Below are 18729 nucleotides of genomic sequence, written 5' to 3'. Positions count from 1 at the left end.
CCTTGAACTAAAGGGTGTAAGGGTGGCCAATATTGGGTCTCTTACAACTACCTGACCCTACAATATATTGGATCCCTACAGTTAGAGAGCAATTACCACCCAAAATCAACCCACTAAGCCTCGGCACCTAAAAAGTCCCTCCTTGTCCCTGTGCCGCAATGGAGACTGCCCAGCTTTGTCAAGCTATGGTGAGAGACCCTGTTAACATTTTGTGGTTAGGTGAAAAAGTCCTCATACTGGTGTAAAATTGAGAGATTAGCCAACATATCCTACTTAGAGGACATGTCTGAGCCTGAGCACCGCGCCAAGGTTTCTCAAGTAGCTCAGGACCTAACTCTAAACCTACCTGGGCCGTATGGGGCAATACCAGGAGCCAGTGGGCGAATTACAGGAGCGCAAGGTCCGACTCACAACAATCTCCCAGTAACCTCCAGCATGTGACCATGCATACAGTGGGAAGAGGGAGAGAGCTCTGAGCTCAACCCCTATATGCAGTGGTGCATCTATACTGGGGGAGCAGATCCTGCACTTGTGGTCTGCTGCTAATGGTAATAATCCCCAGCAAAAATGCATACAACGGAGGATGCCTGCAGCGGACCACAAGTACCACAATGGACATCCTACACAGGATAGCAATTATGTGGATGTGATAAACAGTATATATAATATAACAAAAACAGACAGGTGCACTCTGCGGTCTTACTAACCATCATACTGGTGTAAAATTGTCAGCTAATCTGTCAATTTTACACCAGTATGAGGATTAGTAAGACTGCAGTGTGCACCTGTCCTTGTTTTTGTTATAATATTTTTACTGTTTATCACATCCACACATTTGCTATCCTGTGTAGGATGTCCATTGTGCTACTTGTGGTCTGCTGCAGGTATCCTCCACTGTATGCATTTTTGCTGGGGATTACCATTAGCAGCGGACCACAAGTGCAGGATCTGCCCCCCCCCCCCCAGTATAGGTGCACCACTGCACATGGGGTTGAGCACTTCCTGCTTTTTAATACCATGCCAATCTGTAGTTTGTAGGTGAAAGAGTCCCAACAATGGCCCGACGCGTTTCGTTGGTGACAATCCAACTCATCAGGGGATCAATGTGTACGATACAAACAACAGTGACCCCGGCGGTACAGCCCTCAAGTAGTGTGTTCCTGGCTGGCCTGTTGCCTCACATCCAGAAACAACCTCAAATCACAGGGTCACATGTAATCAAACATACAAAACATAAAGCAAAAGTGTAACAGGATCAGAGTAATGATCATATCAATGGTCAAAACATCATATGCCTTAGAGGTATACTTAGCTTTCCTTCCCTGCATCGGTACACACAGACCAGTGCTGGCATCCTGCGTATGGCAGCAGCTATCTATCCTATGTCTATCTATCTCATATCTATATATCTATCTGATACTATCGATCTATTATCTATCTAGCTATCTATCTATATATCTATCTATCTAGCTATCCCATGTCTATCTATCTATCTCATGTCTATCTATCTATCTATCTAGCTATCCCATGTCTATCTATCTATCTGTTACTATCTATCTATGGTCAGGTCCATAAATATTGGGACATCAACACAATTGTATAATTTTTGGCTCTATACACCACCACAATGGACATGAAATGAAAAGAACAAGATGTGCTTTAACTGCAGATCATCAGCTTTAATTTGAGGGTATTTACATCCAAATCAGGTGAACGGTGTAGGAATTACAACAGTTTGCATATGTGCCTCCCACTTGTTAAGGGGCCAAAAGTAATGGGACAATTGGCTTCTCAGCTGTTCCATGGCAAGATGTGTGTTATTCCCTCATTATCCCAATTACAATGAGCAGATAAAAGGTCCAGTGTGCTATTTGCATTTGGAATCTGTTGCTGTCAACTCTCAAGATGAGATCCAAAGAGCTGTCACTATCTGTGAAGCAAGCCATTATTAGGCTGAAAAAACAAAACAAACCCATCAAAGAGATAGCAAAAACATTATGCGTGGCCAAAACAACTGTTTGAAACATTCTTAAAAAGAAGGAATGCATCCGGTGAGCTCAGCAACACTAAAAGACCCAGAAGCCCACGGAAAACAACTGTGGTGGATGATCGAAGAATTATTTCCCTGGTGAAGAAAACACCCTTCACAACAGTTGGCCAGATCAAGAACACTCTCCAGGAGGTAGTTGTATGTGTGTCAAAGTCAACAATCAAGAGAAGACTTCACCAGAGTGAATACAGAGGGTTCACCACTAGATGTAAACCATTGGTAAACCTCAAAAACAGGAAGGCCAGATTAGAGTTTGCCAAACGACATCTAAAAAAGCCTTCACAGTTCTGGAACAACATCCTTTGGACAGATGAGACCAAGATCAACTTGTACCAGAGTGATGGGAAGAGAAGAGTATAGAGAAGGAAAGGAACTGCTCATGATCCTAAGCATACCACCTCATCAGTGAAGCATGGTGGTGGTAATGTCATGGTGTGGGCATGTATGGCTGCCAATGGAACTGGTTCTCTTGTATTTATTGATGATGTGACTGCTGACAAAAGCAGCAGGATGAATTCTGAAGTGTTTCGGACAATATTATCTGCTCATATTCAGCCAAATGCTTTAGAACTCATTGGACGGCGCTTCACAGTGCAGATGGACAATGACCCAAAGCATACTGCAAAAGCAACCAAAGAGTTTTTTAAGGGAAAGAAGTGGAATGTTATGCAATGGCCAAGTCTATCACCTGACCTGAATCCGATTGAGCATGCATTTCACTTGCTGAAGACAAAACTGAAGGGAAAATGCCCCAAGAACAAGCAGGAACTGAAGATAGTTGCAGTAGAGGCCTGGCAAAGCATCACCAGGGATGAAACCCAGTGTCTGGTGATGTCTATGTGTTCCAGACTTCAGGCTGTAATTGACTGCAAAGGATTTGCAACCAAGTATTAAAAAGTGAAAGTTTGATTTATGATTATTATTCTGTCCCGTTACTTTTGTTCCCTTAACAAGTGGGAGGCACATATGCAAACTGTTGTAATTCCTACACCGTTCACCTGATTTGGATGGTCAAATTAAAGCTGACAGTCTGCAGTTAAAGCACATCTAGTTTGTTTCATTTCAAATCCATTGTGGTGGTGTATAGAGCCAAAAATGTTAGAATTGTGTCGATGTCCCAATATTTATTGACCTGATTGTATGTATCTATCTATCTATCTATCTATCTATCTATCTATCTATCTATCTATCTGATATAATCTATCTATTATCTATCTATTATCTATCTATCTATTATCTATCTGATACTATCTATCTATCTATTATCTATTTATCTAGCTATCTATCTATCATCTACATTTACTCTTGACTGATTAACTTGCTATCAGAAATACTGTAGATTTGAAAAAACAGAGCCAGTTGAAAGCATTATGTAATGTGTCCCTGTAGGTGCAGCATTGCCTCCTTATCCACCCTGTCATACAGAACTTTAATATAACATGACATCCTGACAGCTTGTATATCGCCAACCTGCATTTGTCTGTTCTATAACATAAGCATAATCTTAACAGAAATTCAGTGCAAGTCTTACATAGTGGAGGACATACGAGGAGTTTTACCATCTGGACTGTGGATCATTATGGAGTTCTTATCTTTCAGGTTGATTTAGTGGGATCCTAATGGCACTTTAGCTGTCCATATACATGTGATAGCTGCTGACCAAGACCAGTTATCATCCCTGATCCATCCATTGATTATTTAGCTGTTGGTATGGATGTGCACCGAGTAGGGTAAGAACAGACGGACCACTGCCACATAAAGCCAAAACTTTGCTCATCTGTGGGAACCAATGGCTGCAGGTTTTTGAACGTAATAATATTTTGGTTTTACCAGCAAAATTGTGCAGCCAATCGCCACCACATAAGGGTGGGGTGTTAGCCATGTGTGAAAGTGGACCATCTATATTTACCCATAGAGAAACAAAAGTGTCCAAGAAAAACAACTTGACTAACCCCCCCATCCCAAGGTAGTACATCCATTGGGTGGAAATGCAATTATCCAATGTGTATAGGGGCCCACTCCACTCTCCCCAATGGCAAATGTTAGGCAGATAAGGATCCAGCGGTTGGATTTCGACTGCCCGATTCTCTTTCCCCATTATTCTTCTGAGCTTGCATTTGTATGGAGGGTTAAAAGAGATGCTGTACCTGTTACCTAAGAGAGTGTATGGCCAGCCATATACCAAACTATACAGACATTACGTATAAAAGAACAATGGAGGAGACCTATCATGAACGGCACCTCATCATTAATTAAGCGCATCCTTCAGCAGTCCATACACGTAGAGTGAAATCTTCACCAGCTCATAGCCGGCATAGATTTCAGTTATCATTTATGGCAGAAAAACTGGCATAAAGGATAATAGATCTTTTTGGGCTGCACGCCTCGCCCACACCCCGACCACGCCATTCACCCTTTTCAAAAAGTGGTAAGGATAGCGTGAGGTTTGGCAGTTTTCTGGTGTATGCGGAAGATAATTCTCCCCCAATGTCCCCTCCTCAGTTATGCTTCCCTTGAGAATATGTGAATAGCAAATACTGACACACTGAGATATTCTACCGATTCTATTGACTACTATGTCCAAGAAGTAGAATTCACCTTTAAGTTGTCACTGAATCACTTTAATTATACAATATTTGGCTTTTATTGGTGATAATGAATCTTCTTTAGCATGGTGCATACACGTCACTGAACAGCAGATGGTCGTGGCAGCTTCTATTCCTGCTGCCATCATTGGGTCGGGGCTGTCAGTTTGTTCCTGGCCTCCTCCTGATCACAGACAAACATTATTATTCCATTTGATGTGATGTAATTAGCAAATGGTTAGAGTACATTGCAGTTACTGAAAAGTGACAATGATGTGTTGTCTAATCTCGCAGCAATCTAGAGCTCTATTGATCTGGAGCCCCCGTTGCTGTGGAGCCACTGTACTTTTTCAAATTCCTATCTAATTTCTGTCATTTAGGATAATGCCGCTCAGAGATGTTCATGGGAGAGCTACATATGACCTTGTTGGAAATCCCAGTTTTACCACTTACAAAGACACCTCTATCCTGTGCCGTGTCTGTTCCTGTAGGTTAATGTTTGACCCTGTCATGGTGTTAACACCACCTAGATAAACAGTAATGTGACTGTTTGCTAGAACATGCAAGCTATAATGTTATGTTTATGCATGCTATATATCGCAAAGAATTTGCACCATTGGGATGCCATGTTGTGAAGAGTTGTGATTTACCATGTACCGTGCCTTCAAGCAGCTGTGAGACACCGGTGTGGGAATAGTAAATGTACAGCATGTGCACTACGGTGGGTGAGACTCCCTGTAAACATTGAGTGTACTGGCAAGTCATATACCTTGGGTAGGATGTAATAGACATTACAGATATCGCACTGAAAACAAAGGAAAGCACTATATAAGGTATACATACTATATACACAATGCACAGAAGGTATATTCTGTATACTGTACTGTATAATGTTAATAGAGAGAATGTATATTTTGAAAAACACTTAGGCTTCTTTCACACGGGCGTTATGGATTGGGGCCGGATAGCATGCGGGGTCATGGCGGGGAAATCGTGCGAGTGAGCACACAATTTCAGTCAGTTTTGACTGCGATTGTGTTGCGTGGTTCAGTTTTTTCCACGCGAGTGCAATGCGTTTTGCACGCGCGTGAGAAAAAACTGAATGTGGTACCCAGACCCGAACTTCTTTAATGAAGTTCGGGTTTGGGTTAGTTGTAGTGTAGATTTTATTATTTTCCCTTATAACATGGTTATAAGGAAAAATAATAGCATTCTTTAATACAGAATGCTTAGTAGGTGGTAAATTGTGGGTTAAAAAAATAAATAAAAATTAACTTACCTCCTCCATAGCTGCCGGTCTCTGCTCTTTCTTCAGGACCTGTGGTGACGTCACTGAGCTCATCACATGGTTCAATCACATGGTCAATCACCATGGTGATGGGCCATGTGATTGGACCATGTGATGTGACGTCACTACAGGTCCTTTAGCCGGCAGCTCATGATTAAAGTAGTAAGAAGAGATCGGCAACTACGCGATCAAGAGGAGTAGGTGATTTTATTTTTTATTTTTTTTAACCCCTCAATCCACATTTTACTAAGCATTCTCGCCCGTGTGGAAGGGACCTTAGGTTTTCTTCCATCTATTGAGCAATCGTATGATCACAGCTGCATATTACAGTTGAATGGCACCAAAGATATTTGTATAGTAAAGAATTCTTAGAGGGCCAGCTCCAGTAAGGTCCTTCAGTATGTGTAATGACCCAGTGGATCACTGCAAAGGATTAATTTAATGCTAAATAGTTAACCTTATGCTTTAGATTAGCGTTAAATGTGATTTATTGTTAAAAACACCTTTTTTGTAAAAACACCTATTTGCACAATATAAACCTAATGGCTATGTATGTAAGCAAAAAACTGTTAAGACTAGCAGCCTTAGCCTAGTTCCCAGGGTGATGGTCTGGGCCTGCCCCCTGGCTAGAGGGAGTCTTAGCTGAGCAAAGATAGATGCAAGACCTGCATGTGTGAGCTTCTGCCAAGTAGAGCCCCATCCTGACACTGAAAAGCTGCCAGAGAACAACTGAGATACTACCCCTGAGAGAAAGAGAACAGACATCTATAGATGGTCTAGAACAGGGATGGGCAAACTGCGACCCTCCAGCTGTTGTACTGGGAGTTGTAGTTTTACAACAGCCGGAGAGCCGCAGTTTGCCCATCCCTGGTCTAGAACCATCAAAGTCGTGTACTGGATTCAGACAGTAATGTTTATGGCAAGACTTTACTGGTTGTGAAGAGTATACTACTTTGGTGCCCACCATACTTTTGAGATGACTAGCCATCCAAATCTAAGATCTGCACCCTGCAACTTGGAACTGCAGAAAGAGTTAATGAGAATGGAATTGCACACCTGTGGTAATTTGGAAGGAAAGCAAAGTAAACTTAGAGTGAGTTTAAAAAAAAATAAAAAATAGACAAAAACAGTGTTGGCTACCTCCTCCTCCTCCGTCGCCTCTTCCACCTACACCGCCACCTCCGCCTCCTAGTTAAAGATTAATATATTTTTTTTTTTCTATTGTATGTTATTTTAAGTCATTTTCCTATCCACATTTCTTTGCAGGGCAATTGTCTGCTCTTACCCCCATTTTGCTTCCTTTTGCACCCCTCTAACCCTTACTACGACTACTTACAGCCATTTTACAGCACCAAAGTTCGGGTCCCTATTGACTTCTATGGGGTTCAGAGTCAAGTTCAGTTACCCGAACCGAACTTTGAACCAAAGTTCGACTGAACCCGAACATCCATGGTTTTACTCATCCCTAATTTCTACTTGCTACTGCCTGCACACAACTATTGGGAGAAGCCTACTCTGTAACATACTTCAGAACTGTGCCTCTAGCTGCTATATGAACTACTACTCCTAATATCTATTCAGTAAAGAGAGACTTTATTTATTGTAATCAATCAGGCCTGGTCATTGACTCCATCATCATTCGCCAGCCCTCCATCCATCCCTACTGTGCTGCCTTGCACCCTGTCAGCCACCTAACATCAAGGGCACCCCAGCCACCACCAAGCAGGAGACCCCAAAAGTCCATGGTATGCCCTAAAAGAAGACCGGGTACACCCTTTGATCACTGCATGGCCTCATTAAGGACTTCCATTGTGTACCACCATCAATCCTATCAATGCTTTAACTACCACTCCCCTACTCCCAGCTCTCGCCTGCATATGTACTAAAAGCAGATGGCATAAGATGATAAAATAGAGTGGCATGCATTCCTGGTATTCAGTGTTATGCTGAAAATGGAAGAGTGAGCTGGTGGCTGCAGCTGGAGACAACTCCAGTATTATTCCTGTGAGAACTAAAAGGGTTGGTTGCTAATAAAAAAGAAAAAGATACAACATGTCAAGAAAATGGGAGGTTACTAGAAGGGATTGGAACTAGTGCAAATGGTTTGCAGTTAGAGATGAGGGGTAAAGAAAAGATGTTTACCCCTGGGCCTGTGAAAGAGAGCGGTTGGTGACAGAGACTAGCCTGTAACCTGTAAGCAATATTGTGTGAGACTGTGCAATTCAGGTCAGAGATGAGGTATCAGAAACTCTTTAACAGTAGAATATGGTAATCAGGGAATATTGAGATAGAAATAAGGGTTTTTATGGTGGGAGGAAGAGTCCTGGGTGTCAGCAGTGGTAGGGTGTAGTATATGGAGGAGTGTGGTACAGGTACATGATATGGTAAGGGGAAACACATAGCTCAATGAAGAATAAGTTAGTAATGCTTGGGTGTGGTAGTTGAAGCAAAATAGTGGCAGAGATAATAGGGCTGTGGTAGGAATTTTCCCATTACCTAATAAAGTAATAAGGAGAAATATCAGCATGGTGGGGGCTCTAGTATAGTCTAAAGGCTCATGTAGATGAGTAGATAATCATTTCGGGCGATCATGTGGAGAGATGACGAATGAAAATCCATGGGGTGGCCCAGTGACCAAATCTCCTGACGTGTTTCCCCAGCTAATGCAAAGATTCATCGGGGGGGGGGACAGTAGCAACTTGCAAGGTGGCTAAGGCGATAGTAGCCAATATGATAGCCGGCTATCATATTGGCCACTATCGCCTTAGCCACCATGCTGGTCGCTACTGTCCTCCCCTGATGAACCTTTGCATCATAGCTGGGGAAACGCGTCGGGAGATTTGGTCACTGAGCCACCCCATGGACTTTCATTCGTATTGGGCATCCGTGCATGGGATATATAGGCAGGGAGTCCAATTCTAGGGGCTGCGTTTGTTTAGGTAGGCGGGATAGTATAGGCTGTTAGGGTCAGTTATCCCATTGTCCAGCCCTCCTTGGTCCTATAATATCAGCTGCATTTATCGCTGCATCTCCAGAACTGGAGTACTTTGTTTTATCATCTAAGAACATCCAGGATGAACAGCTGACCCTATCCTGGACTAATCCTGTTCCAAATTATTCCACCTGAGATGTATGGTATCAATGGTGGCTGCTCCATTTCTTATCAACGGTACCGTGGGTAACCACATGGCGGTAACCTTCCTTATATCTGCCTCAAACTATTGTGTATAGTCCTATTGGGTCATTTGTCCCAGTGATCCTATCATTTATTATTATTATTTGTCTGTCTACATTTTTGTGGGTTCTATTTTATCTAGATTTAATAAAAGTGACGTTTTAAAGGGTACATTTACTAGCTTCCGTTTTCAAATACAACATATGGTAAATTAAATGGTGTCATTAAAAAATGCATCTAGTCCCGCAAAACAAAAGTCCCCATATGGCTATATGAATGGAAAAATAAGTTATGGCTTCTTCTGAAATATAGGGAAGAACAATAAAAAATGCAAAAATGAAAATAAGCTCAGTCCTTAAGAGGATAAGCTTGTTGCTCTACAAGAGACTAGTAAAATCACCTTGTGTAAACTATAACTGATATTTGGATTTGAATGTAACATTGTTTTGGGGACAGGGATGTAAACATGCTTGTAATACACTATATTAGGGAAATGGGTTCTTTTCACTAGAAAACAGTGTGTAAACAGTTTCCTTAGCAACGTTTTAACTAAGCATTGTAAAGAATAAAGGAGAGCCTGTCTTCAGAGTTCTACTGAGCGCTGAATACGATGTTGCACTTGTGTCCTGTGCCCGCTACAGCCCGCTTGTCCTTTTGGGCACAGACGCTGTGCTACTCACCCTGCTGCCCCCCACCTGTGCTCTCCTTCTTAGTGCTGCTTTGGCAGGCTGTGGCCTGTGCTTCCTCTAAACCAGTCCTATGCTGCATTATAGGGTGTGCGCTTGCTCTTGGTCTCTTAACACATTTTGTAATTCTTCCCCAGCTAATCTCTGGCGGCCCCATGGAATTTAAGGCATCTTTCTCAAGGAGATAGTTCCTGAACTTTAGGCTCCTAGTTTCTAGTTAACCAGAGAAGGAGCATTATTTTGTCTGACTACTTCTACCTAACAACTCCGATTCTCCACTACTTGCCGTGACCTTAGCTTGTTTCTTGTATTGACCCATTGTCACTTGATAGTGAGTTAGGAATCAGGTTGGAAGCATCAGTATCTTCAGTAAGATGCTGAAGATGGACTGTGCTTAGTAATGCTTGGTTAGATGGGTGCTAAAGAGATTGTTTACAAGAAATCTGTTACCACAATTTTGGGCTATTATATTCTGCAGTAATACATGAATAGTACTACACATAAGGATTCCAGATCATCATTTTTTGTTTTACTATTGCCACGCTGCCGCGCTATTGCCTTCTCCCTCCCCAGCTTTAAACGCTGCCAGCAGGGGAATGGGGGCAGTAAGAAAATAAAAAATAGTGATCTGGACTCCTTATCTGCAGTACTAATCATTTATTACTAAAGATAATAGTTCAAGATTGTAAAAAGAACATACTTTCCCTAATAAAAGTATATTACATGCTGAAAATGTAGCTGTCTTTTCGGTTTAAAGAGTCTTCTTAGCAAAGCTCTGAGCGTTGCTAAAGAGAGTTTGTTCTCTGTCATCCGTTGTACTGTGCAGTGAAGATGACTGCCTAACAAGTCAGATAGCTAGGGTGATGCGCAGTGATAGAGAACATATACATAGTCAGGGACTAGGTAGTGACAACAGGCATGTTACATGCAGGCATCTTAAGTGCTCAGTAAAATGCTGAAGACTGATAACAGACTCCTTAGCAATGCTGTTAAAGATTTGATAAGACTTTATAGAACCTGTTTTCTAGAACAAATAAATATATTTCCCTAATTAAGTATATTACAAAATTGTTAAACATCCCTTTCTCTACACTATATTATAAATAATCCAAAATGGTAGTTACACTTTAACTGGCAACTGTGTCCTTCATCCATCCTTGAGTGGTCATCCATGCATACCACACAGGACCAAAATGGTTCTGTCTGTAAGGTCTGATCCTGTTACAGACAGACCTAACCTGATAACTTCTATAAGAAGAAAGTTAATGGTTTTACAAATTGTTTTTGAAGTGGCTTCACGAATAGCACACTTTGGCATCATGTTTTTCTGTTGCTAATAATTTAAGGTGATGGCTCATTTGAGGCTTCATTCAGTTAAATTATCTTGGCAAAAAGCATGCAGCCATTCTGCTGTGGGCAGACAATGGTTTCTGATTGTTCAGTAGAGTTGCAGTTGTAGCACTGCGTGATTGCTGCCTGTTTTCTAATGTAATTACCTATTATTGTATCCCAGGCAATAACAAAAAAGCTTGTAAACATAAAATAAAATATGACAGAGTGAATAAAATTAAGGAATGAAACTGTAAACAGAAAAACAGTTTTATTAAATAGAAAACTGTGTAAATATAGATATATATCATATACAGTATTATATAAACATTCTGGAATATATTTTAAAAAAAAACACAAGTATGGAGCCTTTGGAAACGTGACAAAAACTAAATGATTTAATATTGTAATTTTTATGCTTTGCTTATTTAATTGTGGATTATCTTCACAACCAAGTAAACAAAACCTATGTAGTCTGTATAGGCATCATTATTAGAGGACACAATGAGCATCGCATACAGTAGTCTTGGACTTTGCCCATACACATTATACTTTTGTCGTCTGAAAACGGCGGGTTCAACCGTCACACTAATGTTTATGGGGAGCTTCTGACTCTCCCTCTACAGATGATGTTGGGGGAGACAAGGATCGGGCAAAATAAATATTTTTGCCCAATTCTTTTGTCCTCCAGGAAGAGAAGCTGCCACCAGAACTAGCAAAGGATTTTTCAACTTTGCCTATAGCATATACAGACACGTTCGGCCATGCCAGACGTTTGCATGTATAGGGAGGATGGGAGGGAGACAGAAGAGATAGCTGTCATGGCCAGTTTTAAAGTGGTTTTCCATGGTTTGCTTTTTTTTTTTTTTTCACCCTGCAGTTCCTGTCAAGAGAACTACACTTACCTGCTCCCCGATGCTCTGTTTTGGCTCAATAAGTCCCAGGCTGTCTTTACTGGTGTTCCAGTCTCCACATTTAAACTTCCTGCATGGACAGCATCATGTGCGTCTCTGTAGCACCTTACTGGTGACATGTCCCTAAGCAGTAAGTGATCCAGCAGTGACCTACTGCTTGGAGACACATTGCACCATTCGCTGCAGTGGTGAACGTGACCCTGTCCATGCGGAAGTTGAATGGTCTGGCCTGGAAGTGCGATGAAGACCAGGTCTGGTCCATATAGCAACAACTAAGTGGCAAGGGGCATGTAAATATAGTTCCCTTTATAGGTCCCACTGGGTGGGAGGAATAAAAAAAAAAAAAAAAAGTTAGATGTAGGGGGACTGATTATGCATTACAGCTGGGTCTAGAGCAGGAAACCATGAGCCCCCTTACTCTGTTTACAGTACACATTGGCATCTGCGGTAAGGCTTCTGCAGATTGTCATGGCAGCCATTGGAACAATGTTTATTCAGTTGAAGAGCCTCTTTTGAGCTGTGGTGAACCCTAAACTGAAGCAGTATAGTATGACTTAGGGCCTTTTCACACAGCTGATTTTGACGCTGTCACAATCCGCCACGTATACTGCAGAGGTTTCTGCTGCAGTTGTTCATGTTAGAGACCGCAGACCAGCTTGTGGCTTAGCACCATTGACAGCCATCGCACTTGAAGCAGCAGCTGCCTGCAAACAATGCCCGGAAGGGACATGTCCTTTCCTGGAGCGATTGCAGCTTTAAACAGCTGGCCTGCAAACTCCAATGCAGAGGCAGACACCACGCGGCCGCTGGCGGAATTTTAGCCTTGTGTCCATGCCAAAAGTCTGCCTGTGAAATCCGCCATGGAATGATTATAAAGAAAGCAAAGTGCAGGACCCTGTCTGATTCACTACAACGTGACTGGAGAGCGGTGCAGCCCGGGGAAAGGCTTTTCAAGACCAAGATGTTCTTGAATGAACTTTTATGTATGTGAAATTTATATACACTGACACAGCACTGAAATCTTTACAATAACTACAGGCGAGACAAGCAGTATAACGTGACGATGTAAATTATTAAACTCACAAAATGCTGGGAGCAGCTGTCTCATACCAGCTGTGCCCAAACCATTACAGGTAAATTCCTTCTATTTCTACTGTTCAGAGCAGTGTGGAAAGAATAGGGTTAAAGCACTGAAATCAAGGTAGTAGTAAGTCCTCAGCAATACATTTTAAAGGATTTTCAAAAAGAATCCAAAAAGAATTGGCCAGAAAATAAGTCTAATAACACTTTAAGGGTCCATTCACACGTCAGTATTTTTACCTTTCCAGATAAACGTTCCTGTTTTTTGCGGATCCGAAAATCTGGATGACATGAGGATGCTTTTAGCATGTCTTCCAGATTTTCGGCGGATCCATTGACTAGAATGGGATGACGGAACGCAAAATCGGACAAATAGTAGGACAGGGTATATGTTTTTTCCAGGATCCGAATAACGGAACCCACGGAACGGAACGGAATCACGGAATCGGAGAGCACTATGAGTGCTGTCCGATTATTTGCTGATTCAATTGAAAATGAATGGATCCACATAACGTTCCGTTTTTAATCGGAACGGATGCGGAACACCAAAACCGACGTGTGAATGGACCCTAATGCAGTGTCCAAATTGCAGTGCCTAAATACAAGTAATAGTGCCAGAAAGAGCTGATATCATAGTGCCATGTAATGCAAGAGTTCTACTAAACACTGGAAATTTTTATACAACCAAGTTCAAAATTTGAAATGTTGGGAACTTGTACCTCAAAAGGCTTTGTTCTCCTTTTGAACTTTAGACTACATAGCAGAACTGCAAAAGTACTATACTGTGCCCAATAATGATATGGCCACAGAGTGCCAATATCAGCTGACATTACTCAGAAGAAGCCACATCAGACACAATTTAGTCAAGTCAAGTGGACAGACATAGCAGGAGCAAACTAGAAGTCTCTGCTTCATGATAAGCAGGAAAGAGCTTTTAAGGGACCCCGGTTTCATCAAATCCTAAAACATTCCTAGTTTCCCTGGGGTATGGATAAGATGATGGAGGTCCTACAGGATGGGTGTACTCATTGTCGCGTGTACAATGTAGCAGGGTTGGGGTTTTGCAGACATTGGTTGCTTTATGAAACAATCTGAAGCATTCGTCAGATGCAGTTGAATGAGTCTGGTGTATCTGTGTCCTGTTTAGTGACCTCAGAACTGAGGAGAAAAGAAATGAAGAAATGGTAGATGAGGTCATCAGGTAGTTAGGTGATAATTATTTCACAGGAATAGTCTTTTTTCTGTTTTTTCAACATCATTACCTGGTCAGGGTATGGCACGTGTCATAGAGGAACATATTCATGAAATATTTGTGAGAATATAATGCAAATACTGTATGTTGGCATACACTCACCAAAAATACTTATTACATCTAGGACTCAGAAAGCTGTAGTAAAGGGCAGCAGTATTGCAAAAACATTCAAAACGCTCTTCTATCAAGTAAGAAAGATGTCTGAGCAGTTCCTTCAGAAATGAGGTGCACATCAACAACATTAAATTAAACACAGTAAAAAAAAGTGCCACATAATAGTCATAATCTGAAGATGAGGCAATTGCATCCACCATTTTTCACTCACGTCTATTTTAAAAGAGTCTTTGGGGCATTTTTTATAATTGCCCCCCTACATTTTTCACTGAAGACAATGAAAAAGTCTCTAGTATGAATGATAAGCCATTTGTTCTTCATCATAAGAAAGCAAAGGGAACCAGCCCTGTGCCCTTGTCTATGACCTCAACATACCTTAACAGGGGATATGGAAAGGGTGTGTATTCATGAGACAACCCCTTTAAGGCTCTGTTTATGTTATAAAAACCAATGAATGGCAGTTTCTTGGGGTACCAAGGTCACAAACTCCAACATAACGCTGCAGGGCTTAGCTGGAGAGAGTGTGGGAGTGGTAAATTTATGCTAGAAACTGGGGTAAATAATATTGCACCTCTATCTGCTAAGGATTTGGTTTTGTAGCTCATGGACTAGCAGATTCCAGGGTGCATCTTTCTGCATCACATTTCTGATTAAGACCAATCTTAAAGGGGTTATCCGACTCTTTATAACTGATGAACTACCCTCAAGATGTGATCAGTGGGAGTCCAAATGGAAATGGGGCTGGCCTAGGTCACAGGACCGATGGTTGTGACATCACTGGCCTAGGGTAGGCTGCGAGGAGGCTGCAACACTCACAGACGGATGCTGATGTCCTAACCATAGGATAGGTAATCAATTACAAAGAGTTGTATGATGCATAGACCCTTTAATAAGTCATAATAAATTCCCCTTTATTTTTTCAAGTTCTGGATTTTAGGTAAGATCTCAGATAAACTGTGTATGAAATCTCGAGCAGATGTTCCTGATGATATCATTCTTTATTTCAGCACACAATTTTTTTTTCTAAACTTGGAATACCACCAAGTTTGAAGCCTAAGCCTCCAAAGACTAAACAACCTTAATAAAAAACATGACACACTTTCGGCTCAGAGCAGACAGTTCTTTTTTTTTTCTGCTACTTCCTGGCGTCCATTGACTCATGTTAATAGATGTTGGTGAGCAGTTCATGCTAAAAGGCTGATAAGTTGTCCTGAATTTACTAGATAGCATCTAGCAACAAAACTCAACCTAAAGTCACCCATACACTTTGACTTAAATGGGCAATTTTGACCAACAATCATTTAGAAATTATACATGAATAATCATTCTAATGGCAAACTGTGACTGGCAAAGTGTGATCTGTCAGGTTTGAACTTGCAAGTTTTTTGAAGAAAATGCAAAGGTATGGTATGAATGGCCAAATGTGGTCGATTATTTTCTACTTTGTGCAAGCCCACTGCTGCTTTACTTTTTTTGAGTACTTCCTTCATATGGCAGCTTAGTCTGGCACGTTAATGATTGGATTGATTTCCATCAAATGATTGATCTGACCCATTCCAGGTGATGCTTATCTTATGAGCTTTAGTCTGGACATACAATGCAGATACTGAACATTTGACTGATGGCTATCGCTCCTACTACCTAAGCCCTCTGCGCACATGAAAGTACAGTGCATGTGTTCTAAAAAAGCAGAGGAGAGTAAGGTGTGGCCAAACTTGAAAACTAAAGGATCTAGCTATGGAAATCCAACAGCCCTATCCTTCTTTCCTCATTATATGCCATAGGGTTCAGCCATACGTTCAGGTTTTCTGATTAGCAGGCCAAAACCAGGAGGATATTCTCTTGTTTTATAATCTTCTCTTGATTTTGGCTTCCAAATCTGCATCAGGAAACCTGAATATGTTGCCTTACCTCTAGGTGGAAAGTCAAAACCCCACCGTACAAATTAGATGGTCGACCAGTCACACCAAAATCAGTGGCGGACAATTATTTAATGTGTATGTGCAGCTTTGAAACAAGGCTAGTTGAGAAACTTTTTCAGCCCCTTTGTCAGCATGACTCCAGGACCATAAATGGTTTACAGTGTTCCTTGTGGGACTAGATTACCATATATTGATGTCAGTAAAACTGGATATCCCCAGCTGAGAGTCAAGATCATTTTGTAGCAAAGTCTTCTGCATAGCCTACCTGATAGAAAAACATAGGGGCCATTCATCAAATCTTGTATGCCAGGTATTTGTAACATTTTGATATCTGGGCCTTCCCGCACCACTTTCAGGAGTGGAGTGACACGTTAATAGGGATTTAAGAGGAGATCACTTTTATGTCATATTTATGAAGTGTGACTTTTGAAAAAGCTCCACGCTAGATATCCCGCTGACTGAAATAGGCACATCTACATTGCACTTGCGCAAAATGCATTAATACCGTGCACCATGTTAAGAAATTAAGTGCAGGTGAACATAGCAACTCCAAAACTAACGTCAGCTACACCTACAATGATAAACTTCCTCCATAATGTCTATGTAGTATAGCTTTCTGTAAATAATCCAAGTTTTTAAAGGGAAGTGACTCAAGTGAGCTATCAGTGTGCATAACAAAAACTGAAATGACAAATTGAGTTCTGCTAAATATGTACAACAGTAGTGTGTATTATTATTATTATTTATTAAAGCGCCATTCATTCCATGGCACTGTACATATGGTAAGCGGTGCACATACATAATGCAGACAATTGCACTAAGCTTGAACAAGATGAGTTACAAACTGGTACAAAAGGATAGGGCGCCCTGCCCTTGAGGGCTCACAATCTACATGGTAATGCTTATGATGCATAGCTACAATGGTGAGCATACTTAAAATGAATTAACAAATAACTTTTTTCATTTACATTTTGTTTTCAGATCACCAAAAACTGGAACGTGAGGCAAGAATTTGTCGTCTCCTGAAGCATCCGAATATAGGTCAGTCTCAAGAATCTAACTAAATTACTTTGATATGTGGTTAAAACACAGACCAATTCATTAAGAGTATGTTCACAGGTGGCAGATTTACTGCAGAAATTTCTATGACCAAAATTAAAGTTCACGTGAGAAGTGGAAAAAAAAAAAAGATTCATATTGCCTTAAAGTGTTTAAATCAATGGGCCATCCAGTCCATGCTCTGACTTCCATGAACGCCATCTAATGCTTCATTTCCTCTGTCATGTGAATGCAATGCAAATGCCAGTCATTATATTGTGTGTTACAGTCACAGTCACTCAACTGCCTTTTGTGTCTATTTGAACTAGTGCATGAGAAGGGAGTACTATACTAAGGTGGGAACGCCTCCATGGCAGCCACATTTATGGCGGCTAGGAATGCATATGCCACCTCTTAGGGTTTCCAGCCATAGATATGGTGAGACATAGCAGCGCTCAATAGTGATACCTCTACTAGTCAGAAAAGAGAGGTTCCAGAAGAGTAAATTTTCTTCTGGCAGACTTGATGTGTTACTATTACATGTATAGGAAACTCCCACAGCTTTCTGGACTGTTGCCAAGGGCTTTAGCAGCTGTTTTTGTAAAATATTACTCAAAACAATCCAGTCGACTTTTTTAGTTAATTCTATTCATAAATGCTGCACTTGCCTTCCCCCATTTCGCCTATGTGCTGGGTGCTTATAATATGCTACTCTTAATAAGGCCAGATGGTATAGCTATAGGGCACCCAAAGGCCCCTCTACTAGAGTTGAGCGAACACCTGGATGTTCGGGTTCGAGAAGTTCGGCCGAACATCCCGGAAATGTTCGGGTTCGGGATCCGAACCCGATCCGAACTTCGTCCCGAACCCGAACCCCATTGAAGTCAATGGGGACCCGAACTTTTCGGCACTAAAACGGCTGTAAAACAGCCCAGGAAAGGGCTAGAGGGCTGCAAAAGGCAGCAACATGTAGGTAAATCCCCTGCAAACAAATGTGGATAGGGAAATTAATTAAAATAAAAATTAAATAAATAAAAATTAACCAAAATCAATTGGAGAGAGGTTCCATAGCAGAGAATCTGGCTTCCCGTCACCCACCACTGGAACAGTCCATTCTCAGATATTTAGGCCCCGGCACCCAGGCAGAGGAGAGAGGTCCCGTAACAGAGAATCTGTCTTCATGTCAGCAGAGAATTAGTCTGCATGTCATAGCAGAGAATGAGGCTTCACGTCAGCCACCACTGCAACAGTCCATTGGCATATATTTAGGCCTAGCACACAGGCAGAGGAGAGAGG

At 41.4% G+C, this 18729-nt stretch overlaps 1 protein-coding gene across 1 annotated transcript in view; it reads left to right on the top strand.

The window, feature by feature from the left end:
* The window catches only part of CAMK2A (calcium/calmodulin dependent protein kinase II alpha), a 263773-nt gene that overhangs the window by 84366 nt on the left and 160678 nt on the right, over nt 1-18729 (top strand). The window contains exon 3 of the mRNA XM_044281129.1: nt 17377-17436. Coding sequence (XP_044137064.1) covers nt 17377-17436 — 60 coding nt within the window. The remainder of the gene's footprint in view (nt 1-17376; nt 17437-18729) is intronic.

This window comes from Bufo gargarizans, chromosome 2 (assembly GCF_014858855.1).
Source record: "Bufo gargarizans isolate SCDJY-AF-19 chromosome 2, ASM1485885v1, whole genome shotgun sequence".
Taxonomy (NCBI): domain Eukaryota; kingdom Metazoa; phylum Chordata; class Amphibia; order Anura; family Bufonidae; genus Bufo; species Bufo gargarizans.
Note: the sequence above shows the minus strand (reverse complement) of the source record. Positions and strands in the feature narration are given on the sequence as shown.